Source organism: Melanostigma gelatinosum (genome assembly GCF_949748355.1).
Source record: "Melanostigma gelatinosum genome assembly, chromosome: 17".
Taxonomy (NCBI): Eukaryota; Metazoa; Chordata; class Actinopteri; order Perciformes; family Zoarcidae; genus Melanostigma; species Melanostigma gelatinosum.
In genome coordinates, this window is record NC_136650.1 from 10,581,467 (window position 1) to 10,596,067 (window position 14,601).

Genomic DNA, 14,601 nt, shown 5'->3' on the forward strand with positions numbered 1-14,601 from the left:
CATTTGCTTTAAAAGTCCACTTCACAGCATAATCCATCAAAACAACCGATAACTCGATCATCTCAGGACAGACGGAACAGATTAGTCACGTGTTTTTATTCGTATATTTTGGCAGCGTCCAGTTCATATCTTTCCTATAATGCTAAATATAAAGCAGCTGCCCGTAATGGGCCCACCAAGAGCCCCCCACAGACAGGAGTCCAGGTCCTTGTTATAGATGCTCGGTTGATTTTGCTTGTTGGCCCGCACAAGAAGCGCCTAAACAGTTTCCGGAGCCAGTAACACCCCCGGTGCTGTGTGTCGCTCAGATATTGCTGGTCGGACTGGGCCTGGCCAACAGGAAACGGAGGTGGTTTGTTGATGGGGTGATTCATTTCTTGTCATTCAGCTTCATTGACATTCCTCGCTGTTTCGTCCTGATTGGTGGTGATTTAGTGGAACACTGAGTCACTTTTTGGCCACGCGCTCGGTGGAAATCGGGAGGGAACAAATGCACTTTAAATGCAATTTAGTCGATTCAGGGAGTGGATTCTCTTCAAACATTTGAGCAATGCCAAACTTTTTTTTTATTGAATATCTGTCATACGCAGCCCATTAAAAGCTCTTACACCTTTTGCAATCGATGGACAGGAAGACAAAAGCATGGTCTTAAAATCTCAATTCTTTTGTTCAGTCTCATTCTCGTTCATGTTCTCAGTCAAAATAACCTTTTTAACGATAACAATCACGAGGTCAGGTGAACAGTGTTGTCCAATCATGGTTTGACAAAGCTAAGAACACACCATTCATGTTTGTATTTAAACAGTGTTGGTGCATGATTGAGCTTATTGAAAGTAAATTGTCTTCATTCTAATTCAATGACTGCTTCCCCCCCCCCCCCCTTCTTTGCAGGCGTGTCCACGCGTGTTGCCGTTGTCGGCGCTGTGACTTCACGGCACCTGATTCGTCAGCCCTCCTCGACCATTTTAACTCGGCCCACTGCCACGACTCCTCCCCCTCATTGACAACGACCTCACTGACCCCCTCGTTAACGCTCTCGGCCAATGGCTGCTCGGCTCCCTCTACCTTGGCCATCAAAGAAGAAAGCAAGGGGGATCTTCGCCTCCTCTACTCCCTCGCACCGCCCGAGGGACGGTTGGCAGAAGGAGGCCGAGAGGAGGCGGGCGGGGTGGTGAAGAGTGAGGGAGGTGAGGAGAAAGAGAGAGAGCGGGAGAAAGGCTGGGTGCTTGGGGAGACGAGAGGACTAGGAGAAAGAGGAGGCGAGCAGGCCCACGGTTTGCTCTGGGTGCCCAAGGAGCGAATGGGACCCGAAAGAGGAGGAGCAGGAGGAGGGAGCCCCTCTCTTTTCTCCTCCCCCCTCTCTTTGTCGTTTGTTTCAGCCAATCATGAGGCCTCGCAGCAGAAGAGAGGCGTGACCTCGCCCGGCATGGTTTACCTGGGAGACACCAAGTCCTTTTTGGGAGATACCAAGTCCTTTTTGGGAGATGCCAGGCTGTATGGAGGAGGGAGGCCAGGAGGAGCCACCGCAGGCGGAGGCGGAGCGGAGAAACAGAGCCGGATGCCACAGCAGTACACGGGAGGAGGAGGAGGAGGGAGTGGAGGTGGAGGACAGGAGAAAGGAGGAGCCGCTAAAGAGGAGTCCCAATCGCTCCTACGGGTAAGGTGGAGCGCGTGCACACCCTCCCACTCCCCTCATTCTTACCGCCCCTCTGTCTCCCATTCACCCCATTCTCTCATTCAGCCTAATCTGTCTCCTTTGTCTCATGAACATCCTGATTTGAGCTTTTAGCGACGACTCTCTGATGAAGGCCTTTGTAGCTGGGTCTCTATTGCCAGACCTGCTGAGAGCATTAGTTTTCACAGGGCTTCTATTAATACGCCTTCATCTCCGCGTCCTTTGAGTCAGATTTGAGGATTAGACCTCATGCAGAGAGCCGCTTCAATGAGACCTGTAATTCATCCGTCATATTTGGAGTACTTATGCAGATTGTCATTCGCTCGCGAAGTGTGCGCGAGCGTCCTCGCACGCTCGCGAGTGTTCATACATCTGAGCTCTCGTCCGTGCGCGTGTGATTCCACGACGTCTATCTACTCCTTTCCCATACGTTGCGTTCGACGTTCTTTAAAATTTGACTTTTAAACTCGGGGAGAAACTTGGACTGTTGCTACAGCAACGGGGAGGCAAACTGACAGTTCCCATGGTTACCACCTGTCAGTCAGTCCCCTCATTCCACTTTTCAGGCCACAATGCTTTTCACTTCACAGTGATGTCATGGACTGGTAGGAACAGACTGTGGTTTGCCAGCGCTGCAGAGCTCATCGGCTATGATCACATTAGATCGGAATAGACTGAACTGTGTGTGTGTGTGTGTGTGTGTGTGTGTGTGCGCGGTTTCAGGGCACTCTCATTGGTCCATGTTGGCGGTAGTAGTGAGTGTGAAGTGGTGTTTGTGAGTTTAGCGTGTGAGTTGAGTTTATGGCGTCTTTGTACGGGTTTGGGTTATTCTATTGCGTGTGTGTGTGTGTGTGTGTGTGAGGTGTTGGCAGTAACTTGGCAGACCGGGCTGGGTGGGGCAGCAAGAGGTTTACTCATTATCGTGGGTGGGGCAGTGTGTGTCTGTGAGAGGGGGAGAGAGAGAGAGAGAGAGACTGCATGCGTGAGAGAAAGAAGGGAGGAAAACTGAGATGAAGAGAATAGATAGGGAGAGTCAAACGGAGATAAAAGTGCGTGGCAAAAACAAGTTAACCCTTTAACGTCCAGCTTTCCCCTTTGTTCCCATGATAAGCCAGCTTTCGAGGTGTTGGGAGCCGTTTTGGATGTCTTTATGATGAGCGAAGCTAACAATGTCCTGACTCTAACTCCGTACTTAACGTATGAGATCGACAAGATTCTTCTCACCTAAAAAAAACAAAGCAAAGACACGGAGTTCACCGTCCGACACTATCCGTGGATTGACTCGGCACCAGCGTGTTCTAAACTCTTCATGTGAGTCGTATTATGAAATGGAATCAATGTGCATAATGGCTGCGCCGTTCAGCAAAATGGGAATTCTTTACAGTTCACCCCGAACGCAGATGGAGTGAATATTTGGTATCTTTGAAAACTTTGGGATCCCCACCTTAGTTGCAAATGTAGTTCAGTCAGTTCATTATTCCGGAGCATTAAAGAGTTAATGTGCTCAGAGAGAGAGAGATCGTGTGAAAGTGAGAAGATGAAAAAGGAGGAGTGGGAGGGAACAGTGTAACAATTTTTCAGAGAAGTGGAACATGACTTATTACTTCAATAGCTTTGTAATATATGGCCTCTGCTACTATCTTTCTCCCTCTCCCTCCTCTCACTACACAATATTTATTCCCAGTTTCCATGGCATGCGCCGACACGTCCAACACACACACACACACCATGACTCATCAATGGGCAGGGTGAGGGAGGACACTAATACAGAGGATCATCTGAAATAGCTGAGTACACACACACACACACGCACACACATATTGACACTCAACTACACACGCAGACGTTTTGTTCTATTTAAATGTGGCCTTTGACGTAACGGGGCCGAGTCTGAGTTATAAAAGGTGAATCCGCCCAAAATGCAAATGAACTCTTTGTAGATGGCACGTGAGAAGCAGTGAGGGAGAAGGATGGAGGGAGGGCTGACGGGAGAGCAATGATGGGAAGATGCAGGGAAGTGGGTAAGTCGGGAGGAAGCGAAGAATTAAAAGGAGACAAACAGTCATGTTTCATCCAAACACTCGTGTGTGTGTGTGTGTGTGTGTGTGTGTTTTCTTTATATGCGCTTGTGTGTGTCTCCCGCATCCTCAACTGTTCTTCCATTTCACCTCTGCATCGATTCGTCTCTCCCTCTTTTTCTTTCATTTCCCTCCTTTTCCTCTGAGGACAGCTCAGCTGATACGCAGGGAGTTATTAATGTTCTTCGGCGTTTTGCTCTGTAGACAGAAGAGAATATTTTCTTTTGAAAGGCCTGATCTATAATTGCTGCACGGTGTTACCTTGTTGAGACCTTGTCCAGCCATAGGATTTGTTTTCCAAGTGATTTATTCCATTAAATCAGCCTGATTTAGTCTCCGACATCTTGACTGACTGCATGAGGCAAGGATGGAAAAGCGTATGAGGTTTCGAGATGAAATTAAAGTAAAAGCTTCGGTTAGTGTTTTAGTTTATAAATGGAATGAGACAGACTTTGAGTTATGGTGGTTTTTTGAGTTAAGCGGGGCTGAGAAAGGTCCGCCTCTGAGCCAAACATATGTGAGCACGTGAAGATACCCAAACATATGTGAATCGACCCGAAACTTAGATCATTTAATAAATCCCAGACTGCGCTTTCTTTCAAAGGGAATTCCACGCCAAGGACAGCAGAGAAGAGCAGATAAATGGACGCAAGCAGGCAGAGAGGAAGAAATTGTGGATGTGACCTTACACACACAATATAATGGTGTTCATCTTATGTGGTCATAATGCAATACTGGAATGTTGAACCTACAGGGTTTTAAAAGTCCCATGCGTGACATTCAATTCTATTTGAGTGGAGAGACAGAAAATAGAGAGACGAACCGAGAGAGATGAACGGGAACGTGTGCTTTCAGCAGATCAGAGGAGAGTTTCATTAAAGTTTCTCTCGTTTACATTTCTGCCCGACGGAGCTAATTATGTTTCACACACACAACACACACAGATGCACACGCAGCTGTATTTCCATAAATCCCTCATTACTTTGCGTTCTATTTCCCTTCTTCCCCCTTTTCCTTGCGTAAATTCATGCGTGTCAGTGTACATGCGCATCTGCGCGGCTGTGTGTGCGTTTCACTGCTTGTGTACTTAATTATGTGTCTGTATTTGCATTCTCTATGCGTGTGTGTGTGTGTGTGTGTGTGTGTGTGTTTTGTAAGGAAATTAAAGCATGAATTGAACTTATTTTCCGTGCTGATAATTTAACATCACTTCATATCCGCTACAGGAAATTATGGAGCTTATGCTCAAGTCAGTGTGTGTGTGTGTGTGTGTGCGTGTGCTTAATGCTTTTTTAAAGACAAAGGAAGGGGAAATAAAACTTTGGTGATTTAACTTATGAATTGTGTTTCTTTTATCTGTATTTGTGTTTCTTCTGGAGACCCTAAAATATATATATATATATATATATATTTTATATATATATTATATATATATATATAAAATATATATATATTTTATATATATATATATATATAAAATATATATATATATATATATATATATATTATATATATTTTATATATATATATTATATATATTTTATATATATATATTATATATATTTTATATATATATATTATATATATTTTATATATATTTATATATATATATATATATATATATTTTATATATATATATATATATATATATATTTTTATATATATATATATATATGAGGTACCTTGAGGCTGTGTTTCAAGGTCTGGAAACTTAACGGTACATATTTTGTTGACTAAAATCCAAGCAGAGTGTCCGGTCCTTCAAACCACAGCACTCCTGCATGCAAGGCACTAATCCTGTCTGTTAACTGTCAATGATCGGTTACCGAGGAGGGTCAGCTATTGGTTAGGTGGAAAATAAATCTAAATTAGCATCCCTAGTTGTGAGTAGTCTGAGTTCAAAGCTGCTTTTTCTGCAGACATCCGTGTAAATGGAGCTCATAAATGAGAATTCTCTGCTAAAACCTGTTAGCATCATATAAAGTCCCTGATGAAAAGTCTTTTCTTTTTCTAGTTGCAGAAGTGCAGTTTGAAAGTGTGTACATGTGTCGGAAAACGGGAAGACATACTGATATTCACCATCCTGCTCTCCCACTCTCTCCCTCCACACACACACACACACACGCACACATGCACACATGCACACACTCACACACTCAGACAGAGTTGGCTGTTCAGTTTGTTTGTGGAGCAGTCACATTTCCCATCAGGAAGCAGACTCAAATAAACACAGCCATGCTGGAACGAAATATAAAAGTGTGTGTGAGGTAGCGTGTGTGTGTGTGTGTGGGGTAATGTGCCTACTGCATATAATCCAGGCTGTGTTTAGTGTAAGAGAAACATAATCAGACAACCTGTTTGCAGTAATTTTAACCTGTGTTTGTGTGTCTGTCTGTGGAGATACTGGCGGATGGGCTCGTGTGTGAGCATGTGTGTATCTGCTTCATAGGAATGTGTGTGTGTGTGTGTCTGTGTGTCTGTCACAGTTATGACCCGCTTGTGGCTTTACGCTGTGTGACAGTCCACAGCAGTCTCATTGTCTGCGAGGAAAATTACATTTGGCTTGAAAAACAAATGACACCATTTTGACCACATTTAGACCCGTTTGGGATGTTCCACACATGCCATGCTTACCCGCACACATTACAGCTGACAACATGCGCAGTGGGAAGGTGACAGCCTGGCGTTCTTTGGCTCTCACTAATCAAGAACGGTTTTGCTTGACTGTATCTTGGCTCGTGTTTGGATGTTAATCCTCTTTTCGCCTGTGCTTTGAATTGTCTGATCGACTGATTCAGACTCGTGTTTGAAAAAGCGTAAGAAGTCCTTCTCAACCTCCTTGGGGAACTTTTTTTCCGCATCGTACCACTTCCCGAATGTCAGTCGTAGAAAAGAACATGAGATTAACTTTTACATCCCGGGTTTTGGCAGTTTGTTTTTTCAGCTCATGCTTAGACGTATCTCCGCTGCTGAAGTGTCCTTGAGCAAGACATTGAACCATTAATTGCTCCAGGGCTGCTGCTGGGTAGCTGACCCTGCAGTCTGACCTTCCTGACGCAGCAAGGCGAGGATTTAGAGACCGTCCTGTGATTGTCAAAACGTTGTTGGCACTCTGTGAATCGTGCCTTTTTCCGACAATCAGCACCAAACTGGCACGATGTAGGAAAGAAAAACCACATTTAAAGCATTCGGATAGCTTCTGCACCAGCTTCTAGATTAAGTACGATTACACAAGAATGTTGATCTGAAATGCATTTTCGCAAAAATGCAGTGGTTTATATGTCATAATAATGTCACGTAATGTGATATGATTAGTTTGACTTGAGCCGAACATGCCGTCCATTCAGATATCTTCTCTTTCCACGGAGTATTTCATTGGTTCAGACGCATGTCGCTTCCACACACGCGGCCTTTTCATTGGCTCAACCGGTCGCCCGTGGCACAGATGTTCCAGCCTCCCCGCCAGTGAACAGGCCAGGTGTTTTTCATCATGTCGACATGGCAACGGTAAAACACAGTGGTTATTTTAGCTCCTAGCTGTAATTTAGACGTTTACATCAATTACTGTTACAATCAACTTACACACACACACACACACACACACTCACGACTGGATGTATGTGTACACGCGCGCACATTTGTGTTCTTTTTATGTTCCTCAGGGTTTTTCTGCAATGGCCTGCACACCCAGTCCCTCAGTGCTTGTGTGTGTGTCTCTCTGTCTCTCTGTCTCTCTCTCTCTCTCTCTCTCTCTCTCTCTGTCTCTCTGTCTCTCTCTCTCTCTCTCTCTCTCTCTCTCTCTCTCTCTCTCTCTCTCTCTCTCTCTCTCTCTCTCTGTCTCTCTCTCTCTCTGTGTCTCTCTGTGTCTCTGTCTCTGTGTCTCTGTGTAAGTTGGGAGCAATTCACTACAGGCTGTGTGTGTGTGTGTGTGTGTGAGTGCACTTATGTCCATGCAGGCAGACGTGCATATGCGTGTGTGTTCACACATGGAACCAATATTGAGGCCAGATGATCATTTTGCTACAACAAGACCTCTACACGCAACGCTAGCCAGCTACACACACACACACACACACACACACACACACACAAATGCATTGGGTACACCATTCTGGCAGCACTTGTGTAATTAGGAAGCTGATTGGTTAGATTAAATGTCCATCTGACCCCTGACCAACAGTTCATTTGAAAACCCTGCTTTCCTCCGTCTCCTGGCTCTCCTGGCTGTCCTTTCCTTCCTCCGTCTCGTCTTTTAATCTGACGTCCTTTCACACAATCGGGCCTTTTGCTTTGGTAAAAGTGACTTTTATGTAATTTGTCAAACGAGAGAAAAGAGGCTGGAGAAAAGGAATAGCTTCTATAAAACTGCTTCCAGTAAATGACTGAAAGTAGATTGATAGTAGTTTTTATCCATCAGTGTGTCCATCAGTAAAAATGTCCGGCTAAGCAGAAACACCTAATGAAGACCGATGCACATCAATTTAAAACGTCAGTTTTATGGGTTTCTTGTCTTTTAACATCTTTCCTTTTCCTATTGTCTTCTCCTTTCTCTTTTGTCCTTCGTCCATCCTCTTCCGTTCATTACGCCGTGTTCACTGATATGCGTAGTTTAGGAGAAACATTTCTCAACCTGCATTTCAGTGGAAGGATGCGACTCGTAATTGTGTCACAGCTTGCGAGGTAAAATAAACAAGAAGTTGCAGACAATTTAGCTTTTCAGAAACACAGTCCAGATCACCTGCCAAAGTGAAAACGGCAAAGCAAGGAATGATAAGAAGTCCAGTTAATCCAATCTGCATTCCCACCTGCATTTTATTTCCTGTCACTTGCCAGACGTCTCTCCTCCCTCCTGACAAATCTAACATCTTCAGTGTGTCTCGCATTTTGGCAAAGTTTAGGTTTTGAAATATGGGAATCATCATCTCAGCAGCACACCTGCCTCACTGCAACGAGAAAGTGGATTTAGTCAAGAAGCTAAAGGTGCAGCACCCATATTCAGATTCACATAATCACACACACGCACACACTTTCATACACGTGTACAGTATGTGCACGCACACACAGACTCCACCAGTCACTTTGACATTTTAATCAACCTCACTTTAAGGAGCTCTCGTCACACCTTGCTTTGGTGTGTGTGTGTGTGTGTGTGTGAGAGAGAGAGACACAAAAGACATTTAGAAAGTGTGTGTGTGTGTGTGTGTTTTTTTTATTAGCATGCAATGCCATGGCAACCGTGGCAGTCCAAGGACCTCTTGGCGAGGTAGCAAGATGGCTCTGGGCATGTGCCCGTGCGGCGGACTGTGCCATCGCTGTGTGTGTGTGTGTGTGTGTGTGTGCGTGTGTGTGTGCGTGTGTGTGTGCGCGTGCGTGCGTGCGCCTGAGAGGAATGTTAAGTGGGGATTTTCACTTTTAACTCCTCTCGGTGGACACGCACATCCACCCTCAAACTTATAATACACTCACACTCGGTGCCATGCATACTTGATACGGGGGTGAAAGCTCGAGAAGGATACATCCGTTTCCCCTCTCTTCCTCTGTCTCTCTCCCTTAACTCCTCCTTTTCTCTCTGTCTCTCTCCCGCTCTGTGTCCCCTGTGAGCTCTTCACTCATTAGGAATTCTCCACTAGTGTGTGTGTGTGTGTGTGTGTCGGTGCGTGTGTGTTTATGAATTCTGCTCCACTGGCATGATGCGTCTTGTATATTCGATTTCCCTGAAGACCATTTCTCTTCTGTTCTCTCTCTCTGTCTGGCTGTGCAACACAACAGGACCAGCCTCGACTGTTCGAGACTTGTACACTCCCAGTGTATATATCTAAGTGTATTGCGGATTTCGTGAACTCAGTGGAGAGAGCCAAAGCTGAAGACATTATAGACCGGTTGTGCCTTGTTTTTGTTCGGTCTTTGCAGCTCAGAAGTTTTGATGAGAGCCACAGAGGGCCCGAGTTTGCTCAAGTTGCAGCGTGAACAGAAATGTGGGGCTTTACTTTTAAACCCAGTGTTTGCTCAAAAATGAACGCCTGAACGATGAAATAACCAAATATACACAATCGGACCTTACATCTGTCTCATGCTCGTGAATGAGATGTCTCAGGATCGCCTTGAGGGAATTTCTTCAAATTTTGAAAAAAAAAATAACGACAATTTTACACAAATGTCGAATATGATAAAATGATGAATTGACGACATTTTGGACAAACATGGATGTAAACTGTAACAAAGGCTGGTTGGGGAAGGCATACAATCGCTAGGCAGTGATAGTAATTCTTAAAACTCTGTCACACTTTCTTTTTATTCTTAATTTTTATTGGAGCAGGTTCACAGTAGAGAGATACAATTGTATTGACAGAGAAGACGCAAGGTGCGAGTAACGTGCTGTTAAACATCTGCTTAATAATTGCAGAATTTGTGTGTCTGTGTGTGTGTGTGTGTACTGTTACTTGTGCTGTTACAAGTTGAAGTACGTCATTGCTGCAGATGTTTGGCTTCTGAGGTTGTACAGACACACACACACATATATACTCTGACATTCACAAAGGTCCCCTAGTCCCATCTATCCTGTTCCTTAATAGACCAGGTGCAGTCAAACAATGGTTGTGTGTGTGTGTGTGTGTGTGTGTGTGTGTGTGTGTGTGTGTGTGTGTGTGTGTGTGTGTGTGTGTGTGTGTGTGTGTGTGTGTGTGTGTGTGTGTGTGTGTGTGTGTGTGTGTGTGTGTGTGTGTGTGTGTGTGCGTCATTTTAAGCTACTGCTGTGCTCGCATGTCCTTGAGCATTAGTTTTTTTAAAGTTGTTTTTATGATTTTGCAGCATAAACATCAAACTGGATATAACTTAAACAAGACAATCTCTCACACACACACACACACACACACACGCACACATTCACACACACAGTGTCTATTGAGTCTGGCTGCATCTGTAATCTGTTTGGTTTCCCATTAGAGGAAACTTAGCAAACATAGACTGATGTGTCCCTTCGCACCAGATCGACACGATTACGACACTTGTTATCTCCTCTCTGAAATATTGGAAACGTTTTCCAGCTTTCTAACCGTAACGGAATATTCTTCCGTTATTTAAGTCTGATAGGATCCACTTTCAGTGCTGCATTTCTTCCTGTGTTTTGGGTTCAGGTCACCGAGATAACCGAGAAAATCCTCTCCGAAAGTGGATCCGTGTTATTCCTTTGATCTAACGCAGCTCACTGATTAAGAACATTAATGTGCGATGCCACCAGGAGACCCGTGAACTACGCTACCAAAAATAAACAGATCAAATGAGGTTGTTAAATGATTAAAAAAAATGAATAAATAGGAGGCCCAATCGCTTCGTTTGATGGCACATTCACCACCACCAACTGTCAGTCAGTGTGCTGCTGTGTGAGCGAGCGCTTCACACCACGCCGTAGCGCTACTAGCGGTCAAAAAAGTCCACGCGGTGCCTTTAAACACAGCTCGCAGTTATATTGAGGTTTGACTGTAAAAACAGTTTGACCAAGTGAGCTCATGTGTTTTATGCTGCATACAGTCAAAAAGTTACACACAACCACACACGCATGCATGCGTTTGACAACACACCTTGCAGACAGATGAACACATGTGAAGGATCACCATTATGTAAAGCCCCCTGTTTGTAGATCAACAAGGAAACAAGGTTACATTACCTCAAGACCACCGAGAGAGTGAGCAGTCGACAGAGGAAGAGGGGGAGAGAGAGAGAGAGAAAAGAGAGCGCCGCAGAGGCGGGAGTAAGAGACAGAGAGCACGGACAGACGACAAAGATGGGAAGATGAGAGAGAAGATGAGAAATGAAGGCAGAGAGAGAGAGAAAGGGGAGCAGCTGCCAAGCTCTGAGTGGGGTTAAGCATCACCACAAGTACAACCTAATAAGGTCTGAAAGTGCGCACACGCACACACACACAGACTTGGCCAGTGTTCAAAATCTGTGTTTCTGCAGCAAGCAACAGTGAGCAGTAACTCACATCTGCCTCCAAAGCTAAACACTGCTGTGATGCATCGTGCTTTCCTTTCTCTTCCTTTTTTTCCATCTTGCTGTTGGAGAAATGAAACACATTTCATATTCATGCGAGTCTTTAGTCTTAAATTTAAAAAAAGCAGTTCAGACTACCGCGAGGCACCAAGTGTCTATTCCGTGTCTGCCGTAATGTGCGACCTGCACATACAGCAGAGAAGAAAGAAAAAAAAACAACCTCCGCTTTCATGTCGATTGTACCCGAAGTCACACATTGATGGTCACAGGATGTGTTGCAACATAAGCCGGTATCCTGTCTGCTGTGCTTTGGTACGTTAGCCTGCTATCTAGCAAGCTACACTGGAGTTGCAGATTGCCATCTCGCTGCGTGTACTTGTGTGTGTGTGTGCTCTGTTTTCTCTACAAGCCACAATGGTTCTCCTGACTACATGTACTGTAAATCTATAGTTGTCTTTCTTTTTCCCCCCGTATCTGAAATTCTCACGTGTGGATTCCTGGGATATAAAACTAAGACTTGCGACCGATTGTTCGTAAATGTGGGAGAGTGTCAGATTCAACTTTTGTCAACAATTTTTACTTTGAAAGGATTACAATGAGAGCATCCATCTACTGAAATATATGAATTCCTCGAACAAGAAGAACTTGGATCTCCAAATCCCTTATTTAGTCTTTTCAATCTGTTGAACACCGTCGAGCCCCGGCAGCATTTTACACCCGCTACACTCAAGTTGAAACCCACACTGTACCTGCTCCATAATCAGGTACAAATCACATTCACTGGTCCGAGCAATAAGTAGTGATCTCGTTTTGAGGCCAAATGCGGGAGAGAAACTCTGTGATTCACTGTTATTCGGCCGTTTTAACCATTTAAACCCCTTAATGTTGTAACTTAAAAGTTGTAGGTTACACTTTCACCACCTCTTTGTTTGTGTGCTTTTTTTTTTTAGTTCGGGTTCTCGAAAGAATGCGAAATGGTTGCACAGACCAAAGATGCTAGACATTGATGTCTAGCACGGTGAGTTCACAGACCGACAAGAAGGTCGCACACGCAAGACTAAAATGTTTACACATTGATTCCGGCATCCGCGTGCAATGTCGGGACGGACAGCTCTTCCGAGACAAACTGTGACACAAACATGAGCGTCGCGGAGGCTGCGGCATTTCAAATTGGACAGCGGCGGTTGTGGGGGAACGTCAAAACAAACTTTGCGAGCAAAGTACTAGCTGTCGAGTCCCTCGCAAGCATCTAAGTGAGGAATGGATGTTGACTGTGTTGTCTGCGACGCAGCCCTGCTAAGTAACCTAAGAGGGCCGAGATGAACTCCCACAGTGTTCAGACAGTAAAAATGAAATCGCACATATACGCATGTAAAGCGAAGTAGACAACTCCTGCTCGCTCTGTCCTCCTTATGCGGGGGGGGGGGGGGAGAAGCAAAGGAGCTGTGCAAAACAACATGAATAATGGGTGGATGGAGAGATGGGGGATAACTTTCCCTCTCTCACTGAGTGCCTATTTCTCTCTCTCTCTCTCCTCTCTTCAACTGAATGAGATTAAAAGCTGATAGGAGGTTGCAAAGACATGTCGCACTCCTGCTTCTGACACACACACACACACACACTGCACACAGACGGTAACATTACCTCTTGTATAGCTGGGAGCTCTTGATGTAAAACACATGTTCCTACCTCGGCAGTGTGTGCCGGTGTGTCTACGGCTGTTTAAACCAACTTTATCGCTCCATCAGTTCAGAGACAAGGAGCGATTCATTCAGAGAGGGAGCGAGAGAGAGGGGGGGGGGGGGGTAAGGTAGGAAAGAGGAGTGTGTGTCTGTAGACGTGTGTTTTGGGAGACAGTGATTGACAGAGTTTCTCCATTTCTCCCTTCAGTATTTATCAGACCTTTTGGAATGTCAAACGCACTGATATTCAGGCTGGATTATCCCAATATGACACCTCCTTTTAATTCATTTTAATGATGGATGACAATGTCTCCTATGTGTAGTAAATCTAAGGGATCGGTATCAAAATCGATTGTGTCAACGTTCAAAAAAAAGATCAGTACCAGGTCCTGGAAACGAACAATATGAGCGTCTCTCCCAGTGAACCAAACAACCCGTAATTGGCTCATTGTTTCCCTGCAGTTATATGACTATAACAGAAATATTAACCCATAACAGATCATCTCATGTTGAGACAGGTGCTCAGGAATTTTCTTTTCTCTTTTTTCCACCTCTGCAAGCAGCTCTTAAATAGTGACTGAATTACATCTACTGAAACATCAGAGTCACGCAGAACAGGACGACTCTGTTGTGTTTCAATTACTGCTGTCTTTTTTTTCAACCCCGTTGGTAGACTGATTTGCCAGATATTCACAGCTCTTCAAACGCACACAGATTGCGCAATAGAAACTGTGATTGGTTCCTGTGGCTTCTCGGTATCTGGAACCTCTCAGTCCCAAGCGGGCTAGAAGCCGACTCATGTCGCCTCCATTATAACTGGAATGGGTCTGAAGAAGAGCAGCAGCCCCCGACGCAACGTCTGCTTTCGGTCAACCACCAACATTGGTTTAGTCTAGGAAGAATAGAATACAGGTGACTTCATCATGTACACGTATTTTACTCTCGCTGCCCTGCGTTGCGTCAAACTTCCAATTATCCCATCCTGTCCCGAACAGCATTAAACAAGAAAGAAATAGCAGAGGGGGCTACTTAAAGGCAATAATCCATCAAAGAAGAATCAGCAAATAAACGTATGAACGACTTTTCTTTTCCGGCTCGTGTTGATGCGGTGCCCCCCCCCCCCCCCGAGTTTAGTTCCACTTCTACTCTCTGCAATTTGAGAATAACCAAAACGGCA

The 14,601-nt window shown here is 44.7% G+C and overlaps 1 protein-coding gene across 1 annotated transcript in view; it reads left to right on the top strand.

Moving 5' to 3' along the window:
• trps1 (trichorhinophalangeal syndrome I) overlaps window positions 1-14,601 on the top strand; it is a gene marked incomplete at its 5' end in the record, with an annotated part of 55,064 nt that overhangs the window by 11,823 nt on the left and 28,640 nt on the right. The window contains one exon of the mRNA XM_079288287.1: window positions 892-1,657. Within this exon, the coding sequence (XP_079144413.1) occupies window positions 892-1,657 (766 nt within the window). The remainder of the gene's footprint in view (window positions 1-891; window positions 1,658-14,601) is intronic.